Consider the following 18,815-nt stretch of genomic DNA (forward strand, 5'->3'; position numbering starts at 1 on the left):
TCTCTGATAAATTGAAAGATCCTTTTGTTTCTTCTTCACTAGCAATATGTGTGCTTAAAAAGTATTCAAACAGGCAATCTGTCCATAGTGTATACTGAACAGACTTCAGTCTTAAAGCTGTTTTGTCATGAATTGAGGTCTATCCTTTGGTATTGAATGGTATTTCAATAACTGCATCACTTTTTTCATTCTTATCCAGACTTTTTTTTCAACAGGGTGGCAAATTTGCTATGGACAAACCGGTATTAAAGCACATATCCAACCAGTGCATTATATGTGTCCAACTTCCAACTAAAAAGGAGTATGGGTGATAGATAGTGATAAAGACAGGAAGATAGAGATAGATGTAGTAGATAGAGAGATAGAAAGAGAAATCAATACAGTAGATAGATGATAGATAGATAGGTAGAAAGTGATCAACACAGAAAGAGAGATAAATAAATACAGTTGATAGATAGGCAGAGATTATGCCAGACTAATCTTATTGCATTCTTTGGCAAAGTGACAAAATCAATGGACCAGAGGAATATTGTCAATATAATTTACTTGGACTACAGTAAGGCGTTTGATAAAGTAGACCATAACCTACTATTTGATAAAATAGAAAAATGTGGGTTAGACAGCATCTCCACCAGATGGATTCATAACTGGCTGATTAACCGCACTCAACATGTAGTCCTCAATGGAACTGCATCTACATAGAGGGAAGTATACAGTGAGGTACCTCAAGGCTCTGTTTTAGGCCCAGTTCTCTTCAACAACTTTATCAATGATTTGGACAAGGGGATAGAAGGGTAACTCATCAAATTCACAGATGACACCAAGCTAACAGGAATGACCAACACTCCAGAAGATAAGGTTAAGGTACAGAAGAATCTTGACAGACTTGAACATTGGGTGCTACCTAACAAAATGAAATTCAATGATGAAAAAAATAAGGTTCTACATTTAGGCAAGAAAAACAAAATGCACAGGAACAGTATATGTGGTACCTTGATCAATAGTAGTAACTGTGAGAAGGATCTTGGAGTCCTAGTGGACAATCACTTAAATAAGAGCCAGCAGTGTGCTGCAACTGCCAAAAAAGCCAACATAGTTCTAGGCTGCATAAACAGAGGGATAGAATCAAGATCACGTGAAGTGTTAATACCACTTCATAATGCCTTGGAAAGCTACACTTGGAATACTGCATCCAGTTTTGGTTGCCATGATGTAAAAAAGATGTTGAGACTCCTGAAAGAGTACAGAGAAGAGCAACAAAGATGATTAGGGGACTGGAGAAAACATATGAAGAAAGGTTACGGGAACTGGGTATGTCTAGTCTGATGAAAGAAAGTTCATGATAGCAGTGTTCCGATATCTCAGGGGCTGCCACAAAGAAGAGGGAGTTGTTATTCTCCAAAGCACCAGAATCTCGGACAAGAAGCAATGGATGGAAACTAATCAAGGAGAGAAGCAACTTAGAATTAAGGATAAATTTCTAGATAATTAGAACAATTAATCAGTGAACAACTTGCCTCCAGAAGCTGCCAATGCTCCAATGGATCATTTGTCTGAAGTGGTGTAAAAAAGTTCCCTGCCTAAGCAGCGGGTTGAATTAGGAAACCTCCAGGGTCCAACTCTGTTATTCTGTTAAATGTTAAAGCATTTCCAATACTCCTTTTTAGCTGGATATTGGGCTCATAGAATACAGTGGTTGGATTTACTCATCAATATTGGTTTGAGTATTAGACTACATTCCTTCAGGAAGAAGAGACTGTCTGCATCCTGTGCAGTTGTACTGGATATGCACATCCCACCTAAAATAAAAGGGAATCGGTTTTTTGCCTTCAGAACTTTTATCTCTGTTTTAACTGAGCTGATTGAAAACTGATTTGATTAACCCTGTCTTCTTCCTTTATATGGAGGACTGCCTTCATTCCACTCGATGAACTTAAAATCCTGCTTACCCTTAATAAGGTCAATGAAAATATTTTGTAATCTACTTAATCCGGCGTTGAATGACTATGTCTCTGGCACAGAAAGGCAATTGTCAGAATTTGGACTTTGTGATGATTGTTTCACTTCTGTGCTTGTTCCTTGCCCATGGCTTGCTGATCTTCTCTACTGTGCAATACCATGAAAGCTCTTGCTTCCTTGGTGGAATTAAAGTCATCATCAGTTTTCATTTGTTGTCACCTCCTGTTTGCCTGCTGTGACAGGGGCAACCTTGTCTCTGTTTGAAAGTTTGCCTGCTGCTAAGATCAGTTTCTGACAGATGCTAGATCAGAACTTACATAGCACACAAACATGCTGACAATGACTCCTGGATAGAGGGATCACAATCTCTTATTCTTTTTCACACAGAGAGATGAACACAATTAGGGTCAGGTCTCACCTAATGTAGAATGAAGGACTGCAAAGAATTGATGCAGTTCCATAAAAATGACCAATGTCATTTCTAGCAATATTAATTTCAGATATCATTGATAGTCTAAAGTTAATTATCACTATATCCAGAGTTCACAACAGCAACAACCTAATATCTTCTTAACCATTTATTTGGTCATGCAGTTAGCATGAGTGATTTAAAAAAAAGCAGTGTGGACTCTGAGAATGTTTGAATAGAATAATAGAATTAATAAAGATTATGAAAAAAATTGCTGATTTATCCATAAACACTGATTTGGAGGTCAATCTTGAATACATGTAGTCCTTGTCCATTGTCCCAAAGGTGCTTTTCAAGAGGCAACTAATTTTTCTTTCAAGATGTCTCGCTACTATTCCAAGAAGCTTCTTCAGCTCAGGATGAGCTTTTTGGATGAGAAGCAAAACATCTTCAAAGAAAAACCAGAAAGTCTAGTTGCCTCTTGAAAAAGCACTTCTGGGACAACCATGACCTGGATGACTGAGAAGCTCCATAGCCATTTTCCTTGTTCATTGGTTTAGCAACTATTCAAAGTTACAACAGCACTAAAAAAGTGACTTATAACTACATTTACAAGCATTGCAATATTCCCATAGTCTTGTGATCCAAATTTGGGTGATTGGCAACTGGCATGTATTTATGATAGTTACAGTGTCCCTGGCTCATATGATTGCCATTTGTGACCACCTCAGCCAGTTTCGACAAGCAAAGTTAATGGGGGAAGCCGGATTTAACAACTGCACCATTCATTTAACATCTATGGCAAGAAAGGTTGCAAACTCAGGCATGACTCACTTTACACCTTGCTTAGCAACATCAATTCAAGGACTTCCTGTACTGCAGAGACTGTATCTAAGCTTGTAAAACTTTGGATGATGCCTAGATGGCAGCCATAGAGTTAGAATTTCTTGCCATGTAATGTTTATCCAGCCAGAGTTTTGCAAGCAGGATATTGTAGCCCTAATCCTAAAAGATGCAAGATCTTGGTTTTTAGCCTTCTTGTTGTAAAGATCCAAGTTGCTTGTCCAGCATGATACACAGTTCCTGGATAAGCACTAATTATGCAGCTTCCTGATTGTAAATTAGCAGTCTGGACTCTCCTGACACATGTCTCCTGAGACTTACCTGTGTCTAAAATCCAATAGTGGATTTGACAGGAAAACTCTTTGAAGGAAACAGAGAGGGAGAAACTGCGAAAGGAGCATTGTATGGGTATTGGTAGCAATTTCCTATCCAATTATATCAGTGCTGAATTTGTGACCCATCCCTGTTGAACTCAAGAGAGTTGGAGTCTGCAGAGTTTTTGAACAGGAAAGGGGCAGGATACAGGTAGTCCTCAATGACTCACAATTGGACTCACAATTGAGCCCAAAATTTATATTGCTAAACAAGGCAGTTGTTAGGTATTGTATGCCACATTTTACAACCTTTTTTGCTATAGTTGTTAAGTGAATCATGCAGTCATTATCTAGCTTACCCATTGACTGCTTGTCAGAAGCTCCCTACAAAAGTTGCAAATGACAATCCCAGGAGCTCAGGACACTACAACCATTCTAAATACACATTGATTGCCAATGATTATGTGACTATGAGATACTGAAATGGTCATCAGTGTGAGAACCGGTCATAAGTCATTTTTGTTAGTGTGGTTTTAATTCTGAGCATCCATTAAACAATTAGTTATAAGTCGAGGATTACCTGCAAGCAAGCTGAGTAGAAAGAACATGGTTCTCTTTTATATGGAAATTTATTTGTTTTACACAACAGTCAGCTATGGTTGGCTAATACAGGAGTTGCCAAATTCCATCTTAACCTCAGATTCTTCATTTGAACCCCCCCCAATTTATTATATGGTAATGATTTAATATTTTTGTTGTTGTTCAGTCTTCAGTTGTATCCAACTTTTTGTGGCCCCATGGACCATAGCATGCCCGTTTCCCCTGTTCTCCACATTGCCTCCTGGAGTGTGCCCAGATTCATGTTCATTGCATGCGTGGATGACATTATCTAACCATCTTATCCTCTGCCTTCCCCTTCTCCTTTGGCCTTCAGTCTTTCCCAGCATCAACAACATCAAGCCCTTGGATGTTCCCCTCAATCCCTCAGGGTTGATAATGATTATTTTGGGAAACTTCAGGCTAGCAGTTCTTCAGTTAGGCCAGTAGTCTTCAATTAAGCTTACAGTCTAAAACAATGTTTCTCAAACTTGGCCACTTTAAGATGGGTGGACTTCAACTCCCAGAATTCCCCAACCAGCTAAGGCTGTCTGGGGAATTCTGAGAGTTGAAGTCCATTCATCTTAAAGTGGCCAAAGCTGAGAAATAATGGTCTAAAACTAGACCAAGGTTTACAATGGGGAAAATCTTTCTTTACAAGATCTCTGACTAGAGACTTATTATTTCTATGTTTCAGATGAAAATGTTGCAGGAATTTGATGCAAGTCAATTAATCCCAAGCTTTACTTTTTTTTCTATTTATACATATTTGGAGAATGGGAAATAACTTCAAACACTTGATGGCCACTTCCACGTCCTTCCAATAAAACCCTGTAAAATAACTAGTTGTCATTTTGTGCAACCTCCCTTAAAAGAACAACCTGAAACAACGAAAGAGCAACTGCAGCCAAATATCGTGAGACAGAATGATAGCTATGGGGAGAAAACATGGCGGGGTGGAGGATACTGATGAAAAAGCAAAAGGGAAACATAACTTTCTTGTGGGGGGGTGAGGTAATGAAGCTGGGGAAGCGTGCACATAATGTAACAGTTTTGAAAAGAATGGACTGGTGATGTTGGTGGAGAATCCAGCTTCTCTCCAAAATCTCAACTGCTCAAAATCAGCTGTGTTCATGGATTGTCTTCTGGAAGGAGGTATTGTGGCAGGTTTTCTCAATCTGGGAAAGGCTGATCTAGATAGACTGGACTACAGCTCTCAGAATTCCCAATCAGTTTGGCCAATGGGTATTCTGGGTTATGGTCCAACAGATCTGGAAGCATCAGGTTGGGAAAGGTAATACGAGATAATGCTGTCCCGCAAACAATGCATACTATTATTAAGGTACTAGAGTGGAACAAATGGATATCTTGGCAGTTGCTAGGACATTGTCTGTCCATTTTGATCTCAGGATTAGGCTGTTATTTAGGTCAGTTACATATTTGCAACTGTCTTATTTATCCCCCAAAAGTGGCAGCTCTACGTTTTACTAAGACAAAGGTTATGGTGGTATTAGTGATAAGGGTGAAAAATAATGTATTTGGATATAAGCTTAGAGGACAGAATGCAAGCTTTGCAGAAATAGACAGGGGAAAATGATGTTGATGTATGTATACATACCTTTTCGGATATTTCCATCAGGTGACTGCCCAAAATCACCTGTGGAGAGGAGGAAACAGGCTCGGTCACGATTATAGCGCTCTCGGCCACCAGGTGTGACAGGTGACTTCTCCTCAGGTGACAGGGCCTGATCAATTGTGGGGCAGTCTTCATTAGCCAGGGCTGCATTTGCTGCATCACCATTCTGCTTAGAATCTGTAAAGGAAAAGGGGAAGGGAAGGGAAAGATAAAATGTAGAGCAGATTTAAGAAGATCACTGAAATACCTTCCAAATCTAAATATCAACCAGTAGGGAATTCAAACCAAATTTGATGCTCACGTTTTACAAATGTCTCAGAAGCTTCTGATAGTCTTTGAAGAAATGAATGCTTTTGGTACCTAATTCAGGAGAACTCTGGCTCTTCTTATGTTTTTAAAAGTACATTATATGTTTTGAAAATCTAGGGGAAAATTTAAACTGTTTCTCAGATTGCTTTGTGAAAATTCCAGTGAATAGTCTCCTAGCCCAAATACCTTAAAACCTTTTTAAGGTAGTACATATTACTGGGAAGCGACACATTTAATTTTATTTCTTACAAAAACAAGATGTAAATGATTCCTTATAATTATAAGTGACAAGCAATTAACAGTCAAGTTTCAGAAGATTTTGGTCAAACATAACCTATGTTCAAAAATTAATGTTGCCTATATTTCACTCACAGAAAAAGGGGGAGTTTTATGTTTAATTGATTTGCTGTTATAGTTTGGTCTAGGCAGTACTCAGTTCAGTTGATGTACATTAAATACCAATTTAGCCATCATTTTGCAACCTAGTCTGTGGCTCAAGAACACTAAAATGAAGGTATTTATCATTTCTTTCAATAGGATTTGTGTTGAGAATGGGTTCCCATCCATATTCTACTAAAACTCTTGTGTCTGTGACTGGGAGAATTGGTGCAAAGCCTTTTCAACCAAAGTACCTCAAATGGATTAATTTACAGCATGCCATCCCCAAAACCAGTACCCATGTCACCCATGGAATAGAAATTTGACCAACTTTATAAAATGTTTATGACATAAGCATGATCACAATGCAGTTTCTGACATCATAGAAAATGTCATAAAACATTTCCTGTGCTGATGTTTGACTGTGCTAAATGGTTCAACATGGGCTACCTTTAAGGTAGATATATCCATGAATATTTCCCTGAATTTTAAAGAAATTTTTAAGTATATTTAGAAACTGCAATTGTTGAAAACATAGAGGAATCTCATAAGCAAATACTGCTGAAGCAATCATGTAATAGGTCACAGCTCTTCTAACAGTTATTTTAAAATAATGATTAGGTTTCTAAGGAATCTATCTCAGGAACTACAGTCTAATGTTACATTCTGTAGTGGAAATTATGACAGATAGACTTCTGTTCAGCTGTCTAATCAATTAAAATCTGTACTGGAGAAGGTTCCCTGAAAACAAGCAAGCCCCAAAGAGCATTTTTAGTATAATTCACTAATCAATTTCAAAAGAGACAAAACAATCTGCCTGAAATTGTTAGGGCTACCAAATTTTAAAAGTGTACAAATAAAAGTATCCAAGTAGGATGCAAATAAAACATGTATAATGATGTCATTATACAAATGCTGCAACTTATGTACTTGAACCAGACATTATGACTCAAGTGAGTCACATTTGTGTGATGACATCATCACATACACAGTGTCACTGCAGTTTGCTGCATAGCATATATATAAGAGATTTTGGGTTTCCTCAGGAATTATCAAAGTGTGAAATAGAAAATTTATTTTAAGATGCATTTTCGTATCTTGTCCTGATCTTTAATATAAGCTATGTATAATCAGGCCCTTAGGTATGATCATACAATCCTGTGGAGGAATTTATTGCTGGTTTTATTTTTAACCAGATAATATCACTTGACATTTGAATGGATGAGGCTATCAGAGGTTACTTGTCATATATCATTATGTTGTATCTTGTGAGGGAATTATTATAGAAAGCTCCAAGGTTGATAGGACAATTTTTCTTAGGGAAGGGGGTAAAGTTTGTTGAAATGTTGAGACACTGTTGAAGTAGAAGGGCACTGCTTGGTACAGAATTAGGAACTAGGTGACGTGCCCTTGTTCAACTGGTACAGTCTCTGATTTTGATGGACATAATGGGGTACGGCCTATGACCCTTACGCAATCACATTTTACACAACAATTGAAATAGCAACTGAAATGCTAGCTAAAGTTCCAATTTACCCAGTGACAAAATACATGCTTGAGCATTGGCGAGCTCTCCGTGCTGAAAGAGATACGCTTCTTTGAGCAAAGATCTCTGGAAGGCTTTCGGGCCCCAATAAACAATTGTATGTATTCTGCACTTTCATCCACACTGACATGAAACCTCTGTCATTCCTAAATTTAATCGTATTACCTCTTTCCTGGCTCTTTTAGCAGATAGGATGAATAACTTTTTCATTCTTCCTACATGAACAATTGTCTCATCTATGCTTCTCCTCCAGGCTTTCCCCCCAAACTAAAGTAATGGATTTCATAGTTCTTGCCCTCCAGAAATCTTTCTGCTGCCTGCATTGATTTGTCAGCTGACTAAATATTGCACATCTCCATGGAATTCCCTTATGCCAAAGAAAAGGCCCTGGAACAGTTTGAAAACTGCAAGGAGCCCTAAAGATATCTTGTTCTCAACTTTTTCTCATATATTTGTCTTTTTGACCCTTTTAGCATCTGTATAGCTATTCTTAGAATTTCTTGTCAACAACCTTCTTATGCACTTGTGCCCAAAGCTAAATAAGCTATCCCAACTGAACGGTAACTAAGCCAAAATGAAATACATTATCTTTCTCTGTAACAAGATGTACATTAATCTCTCTTTAACAAGATGTGGAAAGCGGCAAGATATCCAGGTCATATTCAACTCTTTGTATATCTTTGAAATCAATTCCATTCAATCTGAAATAGAAGAATGGTTTAATTATGGTACCACAATGGCATAATCATCAATTTTAATACATGGCAAACTAGAGTGGTTTGGTCTCTTTGCAACTTTAAACAATGGATTGGATTGTACTATAAAACACTGTATCTGTTTTTTTGTGGGGACGGGGAGAGAGGGCTGGAGTGAGGAGGATTTGCTAACCTTGTGAAATGTTTTGATGAAGATATTCTAGCCCTGAGGTAAAGTTTGAAAAGATGGCTGCCATTTGAGAATCATTTATAAGCCATCTGTACAATTGTTTTACTTATTTGTTTGTTCATTTATTTATTAAATTGATGTGTAGAGTCTGTAAAGACTCATAGATCAAATTATGCCCCCACTGTATAGGTATTATGTTTTAACTGCATTCAAAGAGCCACATGTGTATTCAGTTACTATCTCCATTGCTATTCAGATTATTGTGTTCCACAGAAGACTGTATTAAGGCTACCAGAACTGGGATGCCAAATCCGGTCTGTAGTGGAGAGATGCAGAAAGCTCTCTGGTAATTGTCTAGTAGCCATAGGCAATATGGACTCAAAGGAACTCATTAAATAAATCTTTGATATCTTCTGGAACCATTTTTACTATTGTTTTCCAAGTTCTTTTTACATTTTAATTCCCCCTTTCTTTTCAGATCCTTCCAAATAAGCACTCATTCGCTAAATGTTCATAGATTGTTTTTTTTTAAATGACCATTCCAAATAGTAATATTTCCAAAATAAGTCCTGGCAGTTCTGTATTTATTTAGAATAACTTTCCCTTACAGAATTGGAGTGAATATCTTTTTTTTGTTTGTTTCAAATATAATTAAATAGATTGCATTAATTCACAACCTCAAGATTGCCCAATTTTATGATTATTGCTGACCCTGTGAATAGCAGCCTGACATGCAGAGTTAGGGCTAGTCAAGGAAAATCTGTTGCCAAAGAAAATAAAAATTCCCATATATAAGCACTCTGCTACATTTAATGGCTGCCCCTCAGAATACCAAAGGAGGCAAGACCCTCAGATTACTACATCTTTGATCAATTTTGATCCACAAAATTAGCATGTATAATAATAATAAATAATGCTTGAAGGAAAGGCCTTCTGAGGTAATCCCACCACTGATATTAATCATTTCATATATTGAAGTGAGAGCATAAATTGAGTTGAAGGAGTTGCAGGCAACTTGTTGCCATGGGAACCGAAAAGCATTGGGTTATCAGGCAACTCAAGTGGAAAATGTAAGGCTGTTAGTGAAGTAAAAAAGAGACTAAGGTAAAATTAAGCTGGGCATAAAGACTGAGGTTGCAGTTGTCAGATGCTGTTTGTGCCGTGCCCTGACAGCAATAGCTCCAGCAACCACATCCCCTTTGGCCTCCCCTGCTATGCAGTGCATAGCCAAGAACCTGTTAAATTAAGTGAATCCTTGCTTCTCCGCTGTATTTGCTGCAAATGGGCTTCCTGGCCCAAAGGACTTGGAGCAGATGGAAAGCAAGCTAGGAACTGATTGCAGACACTGCAGGCCTCTTATCACATAGTCTTCTCTTCCTGCCACTTCTGCCTTGTGGTCTGTCTTGAGGATCCGTTTAATGAGTGAATCCCAAAGAGATGTGTGGGTAAGGATGCGTAGTGGTTGTAGCGATTGCTTTGGTTCAGGTTGCTCCTCCACTGCAAACCAAATTTCTTCTGGGTCCGGAATGTTCCAGAGCTATTAAGTTTCCTGTCTACCCAACGCTGTTCTGCTTGAAAGAATTATCCCTCTTTATTTATATATATTTTTTTCTATTAAGGCAGTCCTGTTTTAATCTTGAACTCAAAAGGCCTTGCTAATCAACCGTAACTAACCCTCTTTCCAAATAACAAACTATTGCTGAAAAACAGTGGTATAATGGTTAAGGGATTGACACTGAGGAAACCCATGTTCAAATCCATCTTCAACTACAGAAGCTCACTGGATAACTTCAGGTCAGTCACTGCCAACCCAAGTACAACAGAATTATTGTTGTTATTTGGGGAAAAGTAGGAGAGGAGTACTGTGCAGCTCCTATTTAAGGTAGGATATAAATCTAAGAAATAAAGTGAATTGGTTACCTCTTGATCTTTTCCTCTTCTGTTGTTATGGAACCCAAACCATCATATCAGTGTTTCTCAACCTTAGTGACTTGAAGATGTGTGGACTTCAATTCTCAGAATTGCTGTCCGTGGAATTCTGGGAGATGAAGTCTACACATCTTCAAGCAGCCAAGGTTGAGAAACACTGTTTCAACTGTCAGTGTTTACTAAGGATGTGCATTATACTTCCCTTCTGGGGTTTTATTAGTAAATTTTCTGTTCTTGCTAGCACATAACATACTGGTCCAACCTTGAACACGCTGGTTATTTGGGATATTCTTTCCCAAGACAAGATTGTAGGCAAGATGCATTCTCTTGACTTTCTCAGATCAGCAATCTTTTTTTATCTACTGAAAGGAAAGAAGAGGCATTAAGAAGCACTGCATGTTTTGGCAAATGCTTTCCCATTTAAACTCAATACCTTTCTCAACAAATCAGAACAACAGAGTTGGAAGAGACCTTGGAGGTCTTCTGGTCTCATCTTCTGCTCAGGCAAGAAATCCTGTACCACTTCAGACAAATAATTGTCCAATCTCTTCTTTAAAATCTCTAGTGTTGAAGCCTCTACAACTTCTGGAGGCAGGTTGTTCCACTGATTAATTGTTCTCCCTGTCAGAAAATTTCTCCTTAGTTCTAGATTGCTTCTCTCCTTGATTAGTTTCCACCCATTGCTTCTTGGCCTGCCCTCAGGTGCTTTGGAGAATATCTTGACTCCCTCTTTTGCAGCAGCCCCTTAGATATCAGAACAAGGCTATCATGTTACTCCCTTGTCCTTCTTTTCATTAAACGAGACATACCCAATTCCTGCAACCATTCTTGATATTTTAGCTCTATCACTAATGATTCCATTGTAGCTAAAATATTCCCATGAATCTAAGTCACCTATAATTGCCAATATCATCCCCTTTTCTCCACGGAAGAAAAAGAATAATCATTCTCAATCAAAAATGGCTTGAATTGCCAAAACGGGTTCTTTGATTTTTAAGTATGAGTCATTTTGGAAGGACAAATCCTTCCAAACCCATAGCCAAGATGGGATAACCTAAACTGTTTTCTAGAACAACACGTAGGTCTTTTTTTATGCAGCAGTAGTTTTTATGCCACCTCCAAGAGTCAGCAGTTCAAAATATAAAGAGAGAACATGGCTGGAGAGAAGGACACCCTACCAAGCAAATCCATAAATGTCTTAAGAAATACAACACCATTTTAAAGACCTGGGTTTGGTTATCATGCTACCAATGGACAGAGGCTATCAGTTAAGAAGGTTTTCATAATGCACCTTCTCTTACATAGTCTCTGCCAAAGTGAGAAGACCCAAATTCATCTATTACAAAGTGAACCCAGACTTAATAATGCCAAAGGTCTATGGAGATTCTGAGTCATCCAGGTCAGGGTTGTCCCAAAGGTGCTTTTTCAAAAGGCAACTGGACTTTCTTTGTTTTTCCTTGAAGATGTTTCACTTCTCCTCCAAGAAGCTTCTTCACTTCTGAATGAAAGAAGCTTCTTGGATGAGAAGCAAAATGTCTTCAAGCAAAACAAAGATAGTCTAGTTGCCTTTTGAAAAAGATACATTTTATTGTCATTTTTTCCTGCGAAAAAACCACCCTTGAGACAATAATGCCAAAGATGATTTTTTTTGCCTAACTTTTATCACCTTCCTATATTAGCATTAATTTTGGTCTACTGCAGCCCAAATATTTTTTTTTAATAGGAGAAAGGCTTTTTTAGCTGCCTTAGGGCTTTTGACAAGCTTGGCCCAAGACAGTTTGGAATCAGGGGTGGGATTCTACCAGTTCGCACCTATTCGCTAGAACCGGTTGTTAACATTCTAAGCAGTTCAGAGAACCGGTTGTTGGAAGAAATTATTGGCCTAATCCTGTAAGGAAGGCAGGAAGGAAACATTCTGGTGTTGCTTACAGAAACTGCCTCTCCATTAACCCTTATTACATTCTTGGCAGGACTAGACTTCCTGCCTCTGGAACTTCTCTGGAGTTTTTTTCCCCACTCCTTTGCTGGAACTTTGCTTGTGTGGAGTGACCATTCAAAGTTCCAATGGCTCTGAAAAAAGTGACTTATGACCATTTTTCATACTTACAACTGTTGCAGCATCCCCACAGTCATGAGAGGCCAGGTGAGGAGATGCGTGCCTCGATGTGAGTGATATTGAGTTGGCTACACCCAGCCAATAACATGACCACCAAGCCATGTCCACCCAGTCATATGACTACCAAGTCATGCCCACCATCTAAGCCACACCCACAGAACCGGTTGTTAAAATTTTTGAACCCCACCCGTTTGGAATCCATTCTGATATTTCACCTACAGGAATTGAGTGAATTGCTGGTTGAGCATTACTTCACTCCTATCACCTGGGATGCAGGCCAAGATCCTGAGCCAATGCATTTGTCTTGCAACAGAAGGGAACAGCTGTAGCCTTAAATGCCATTGCTGTTCCACAGTATGTGCTGTCTACCTGTTTGCCTTATTCTATCACATGGGTGTCAAACTCTCAGCATCACATTGCCATCACATGATGTATCACGTTTATCCCCTTTGTGGAACTGGGGTTGGCATGGCCTATGCATGATGCATCAAATAATAGGTCAGACCTGTCTTTGGTCAACCTTAATATAGCTATCCCTCCAATCCAAATTCTATTAAATAAATAAATCTAGGAAGCATTTCTAATTCAAATATCTTCATCATCCCTTCTTTTTCACTGGGATGATATGATAAAATCTGTGGAATGTATTAAAGTTATCAGCCTAGGAAAAGTTTCTAATCCAAATACAGTCTTAATCATTCCCCCCCCTTTTTTTTTCCTGAAGAGATAAAATGTAATTTGTGGACTTTATTATACAACCATGGGGTGTTAATAATAAAGATAAGAAAGGAGCCTCAAGACCACTGTTTCTTAACTATGGCAACTTTAAATTGGGTGGATTTCAACTGGAGAATTCTGGGAGTTGAAGTCCACCTATCTTAATGTTGCCAAGGTTGAGAAATGCTGCTCAAGATAATATATTTTAGTGCCATTAAGTATGTCAGTATGGAAAACAGCCAGCTCTTGTATAATCCATGAAGAGGGCTTTGGTACTCAATATGTTTTGGTTTCTAGAAGGTTTTTGCTTCAAAATGCTTCATATTTCCAGTATTTGCCTCATAGCTAATGAGTAAAGAAATCTATTGTCTTGCATTTGGGAGAACTCCAGTCTACCATGGGAAAGTAATGGGTGAGTTTTAAAGCTAAACATTTGGATTTTGAGGAAAGGATCAAATATTGGCCTTGGCACTCTCTTGTCTCTGCTGTCCTCCAAGTAAGGGTTATCCAAGCTTGTGAGTTGGTTTCCAAATGTTTTGCTACCAAGCTAGGTAACATCTTCAGCAGAATTTAAGGGATGTCCATGTTCTTCTGTTTATAAGAGCTTCAGGTGTGGCTGTGCCAAGTGAGGGTCTTGTGAAGGGTCAGCTGTGAGTCATCAGAACTGGCCCATCACAAGACCCTCGCTTGACACAGCCACACCTGAAGCCGTTATAAACAGAATAACACTGACAACCCCTAAACTCTGCTGAAGATGTTACCTAGTCTGGTAATGAACCATTCAGAAACCAACCCACAAGTTCAGAGAATGAGCCCCCACCCTTATCCTACATCTGAGCTACAGTTATTCGCCACTATTGCAATCCTCCAAGTAAGCCACAGTCAGGCTGGTACGCCTAAAACAGTGTCCTGCAAAACAGGAGTAAAAGAGTTCCATTTTATGAACCAGTTGTAAAATATTTGGTGTTACAACTAACTTCTATGTCAATGATTAATAACTGGGCTAGATTTAACACGGATTATGAGGTCTCATATTACTTATTGAATATTACTTATTGAATAAGAATCCATCTTTAATTTCCTGTAAAAACAATTATGATTAACAGAAAAACAGAAGCTACAAATGGTTCCTCTTTAATGCCTTGAAAAGGGCAAAGTTACTTCCATATGTAAGGGCTGCACCAATCCAATATTGCAGTCAATTTTCTTTGTCTGCATATTGTTGTGGCTCTTGGAGATCTTCTCACATGAGATGATCAGCAGATACTCCAAAAGATTACTGGGAGGAATAGTTTGGAAGTATTTTGAAGTGCTGCAGGTCAAGTAGCTTTCCATTGCCAGTAGATCCCAACTTGTCTGGCCCCTTATTTTTCATATTTCCCAACTTCCTCAAGGGTACATGACAATATAGAGGGTTTCCCTCCATCGTTCGCAGTCCAAAGGAACTGCTCAAGTGGCTGGTAGTTGGTTGCTTTCTTTGCTACAAATAAATAAATGTGCAAGAGTAGAATGAGAAATAGAATTCTGAGGGCATTTATGTCACTATTTGAAAATGCTGTCAAGAGTAGGAAGGATAAAGGAATTGTCCTTGGAAGCAAGGTGAACTAAAAAACTAAAAATTCATCCTTGGGTCATGGAAAATTTTATTCTGTGTCTCTTTTATTCGGCAAGATCTTTCCACCTATGCATACTTCATGATCTTAAATAGATATGGTCTCCAGATGTTTCTGAATTAAAACAACAGCTCTCAACATCAGTCACTATTGCCTAGGTTGGTGAATTTTAGCAAATCTGGAAGAGGCATGGATTCACTTAATGATGAGTAAAGGCTAATAATTACCTTTTAAAAAATTAAACAGTTTCTCTCAGAAGAAACTCTATGCAGACTGCATTTTCAACTTTTGCACTTGAGATACAAATAGGAGCTTATAATATATATGCTCATATACATAGGACATTATCTTTTTGCTCTTAATTATTGTTTCATTTTTATGATTAGCAACCTAATGCATTATATAACTCCATTCCGAAGCTGATTGAATAATACCATCTTTGTTTGGAAGAAAGCAGCATTATCTTTGATTGTTTCTTTTAAAAATCCAGTTATTTTAGAAATAGTGATACAAAGCTGTAAGTTCTTTTGGCACTCTCATACATGATTTTATGAGTGTAGTATTCTTAGGGAAATCATACTTAAATCTTGCCAAATTTTTATAATCTCACAAATTTTCAGCCATTAGAAAAAAAAAACCTAATGTAATTTGAGGGATTTCACAATAACTTTCTGAGGATGAAAATTGTGGTCCTTGCAAGCACATGGTAGTTGATTTTTGACTTTAAATTTTATCACACATTTACCAAGATGTTTTCAATAAGAAGGATCAGTGCTAATGGTAAACTCACCTGGCAAACTTTCCCTATTAATCTTTCTTGTGATACATAGCCCCAAACTAGCATATGCACCTGTGGGCAATCTTGGTATCTCAGACACTGTTGAACTGCAACTCTCTTCACCTCCAGCCAGCTTGAGAAAGGCTGGAAACAGGAATAATTCTTGGATGTGCTCCACTGTTTCCAAGAGGTACAAAAGTGAAATTCAACATTTTAAAAGCCCACATGAACCAAAAACACGTTTCTTTAAGATTCTCAGGAATCCGCAATCTACCTGGCTCTGTGCACAGGTAGTCCTCAACTTAACACCATTCATTTAACAACTATTTAAGCTTACGATTCAGAAAAAAAAATGACGACAGATCCTCACGCTTACAACCATTGCAGCTTCCCCATAGTCAAATGATCAAAATTCAAGAGTTTGGTAACTGACATATATTTTCAATGGTTGCAACTTCTTGGGATCATGTGATTGCCAATTGTGACTTTCCCAGCCAGCTTCTGACAAGCAAAGTCAAGGGGGTACAGGACTGAATTTGCTTAACAACTGCTGATTCACTTAACCACAGCGATTTGTAGGCAAAGAAGGTTGTAAAATTGGACACGACTCGTTTATAAACCACCTTGCTTAGCCACGGAAATCCTGGTCACAATTGTGGTTGTGAGCTGAGGACTACCTGTGCCTCCTTCCCTATAGTATTAATTTCTTAGCAGGAAGAGAATTGTTAGATACCAAAATATTTGAAAATCACAAAGAGTATATAGATCTGACTCACACAGATGTAATTTTTAACTATTTCTGCCATTCTGTCTGCCCCTTACCTGCCCGATTAATCTCGATTATCTCCTCTTGAGCCAAGGGGCATGAGTCACCCTGGTTGCTGCGATGTGGGGACTGCATGTCCGGTTTGCAGTAGTTGGGTGAGCCAGGTTGAGGGGCCCGTGGGATGTGCTTGTTCTTTTTCTTTGGTAGTTTCTGCTTGGCCATAGCCAGCGAATAATACATGCCGAAGTTGTTGACGATGACTGGTACAGGCATGGCAATGGTCAACACACCAGCCAAGGCACACAGTGCTCCCACCAACATGCCTGACCAAGTCTCAGGATACATGTCACCATAGCCCAAAGTCGTCATGGTCACTACAGCCCACCAAAACCCAATGGGGATGTTCTTGAAGACGGTGTGCTTGCTGCCCGTTATGTCATCTGGGTCAGCACCGATCCTTTCAGCATAATAGATCATGGTGGCAAAGATCAAGACCCCTAGGGCCAAGAAGATGATAAGGAGCAAGAACTCATTGGTGCTGGCCCTCAGTGTGTGACCTAGGACTCTCAGCCCTACGAAATGCCGGGTCAGCTTGAAGATCCTTAGGATCCGGACAAATCTTACCACCCTCAGGAAGCCCAACACATCCTTGGCTGCTTTGGATGAGAGGCCACTGAGACCCACTTCCAGGTAGAAGGGCAGGATGGCCACAAAGTCAATGATGTTGAGGGTGCTCTTGATGAATTCCATTTTGTCTGGGCAAAAGATGACCCGGATGAGGAACTCAAAGGTGAACCAGATGACGCACATCCCTTCCACGTAGGTGAGGAAGGGTTCTGTTTCCATTTCATAGTCCACCTTTATGCTGGTACTGTTCCCCGTCTTTATGATTTCTGTCTTGTTTTTGAAGTGGTTGAAAGCCTCATGGGTCTCTAAGCAGAAAGTGGTGATGGAGATGAGGATGAAGAAGAGGGAGGCAAAGGCCACATACTGGAGAGATGCAGAAGGACAAATGTACAGGGAAGAAGCAGACAAAGAGGAATAGCAGGGAGGCGAGGATGTTAAACAGGAAAGGATAGGGAAGGAAAACATTAGTGCTAACTCATAATTATAAAAGAAGAAACTTCCAGAAAAGGAACAATCTACCCTACAAAAATTAGTCCCTTCCCAATCACTGCCCTCTCCTCAATAAATAGCTGTTAAGTATATCCCAAGAGACAACAAATACCCCACTTATTCCAATGTTAGTGAGGGAAAACTGAGGTATGGGATAAGAGGAAAAGACATATTTCATTTTTTAAAATGTGGCCCACTTAAAAAAAAACAGCCAAACCTCATACTGCTAGACAATTAGATTAGATACTGATGTGTTAGCCTAGTTTTCTTCTTATGTAAAAAGGTTTTGGTTTTTTTAAGCAAATGGAGGGATCTGCATTTAAAAATGGTATCCTATCCCCTGCAGTCATTTCTGCCATCTTAATATACAGTATCTGTCAGGTCTAATAACCTTTGGGAGAAAAAAAAACACACCAAATGACATAGTGATGAGTAATTATTATTTTTTTCTATCGTTTCTCTATTATTGTATATCAACCCCTACGTTACAGAGGTCTATTCTATTTTAAGTAGTATCCTGAGATGGTGGCTTATCTGCTTATTGTACTCCATTCATTACACTCTACCATCTATTAAACGGATTGATCTGCATCTGATTTATTATGGATTGGAGTGCTAACCATGTTTGTGTATGTATGTTGCATACTTATGCTTTTTTGTTGCTGTCCTAAAAGTCAAAAACTCTTACTGATCTATTGCATGTCTATAAAGATCTACCAATAAATCCAGATTGTTTTCCAACACCAGTTCTAGCTTGTTAGTGTCTGTCCTTTATTTTGGATCATGGTTGCTTGGTGGGGCCTGTTTCCCAATGTTTTCTTTCCATTTGACTGGACCCGGAGTTTTTGTCAAATCTCTACTCAAAACAATGCCTCCTCCTTGAATTTGCAATAGCTGGTCATCA

General features: G+C 38.8%; 1 protein-coding gene across 5 annotated transcripts in view; it reads right to left on the bottom strand.

Annotated features, from left to right (window-relative positions):
* Positions 1–18,815, bottom strand: part of LOC113418616 (voltage-gated potassium channel KCNC1-like) — a 49,747-nt gene that overhangs the window by 16,192 nt on the left and 14,740 nt on the right. For all 5 annotated transcript variants that reach the window (XR_015745767.1, XM_026677602.2, XM_087946230.1 and 2 more), the window contains exons 2-3: positions 16,852–17,785; positions 5,741–5,935 (exon numbers count right to left, since the gene is read on the bottom strand). Coding sequence is in view for 4 of the 5 variants with exons in the window: in XM_026677602.2 (XP_026533387.2) it covers positions 5,741–5,935; positions 16,852–17,785 (1,129 nt within the window). In the remaining variant the exon portion in view is untranslated. The remainder of the gene's footprint in view (positions 1–5,740; positions 5,936–16,851; positions 17,786–18,815) is intronic.

The sequence above is a fragment of the Notechis scutatus genome, chromosome Z, assembly GCF_049901735.1.
Source record: "Notechis scutatus isolate UNSWTSFEM ecotype Mainland chromosome Z, rNotScu1.2, whole genome shotgun sequence".
NCBI lineage: Eukaryota > Metazoa > Chordata > Lepidosauria > Squamata > Elapidae > Notechis > Notechis scutatus.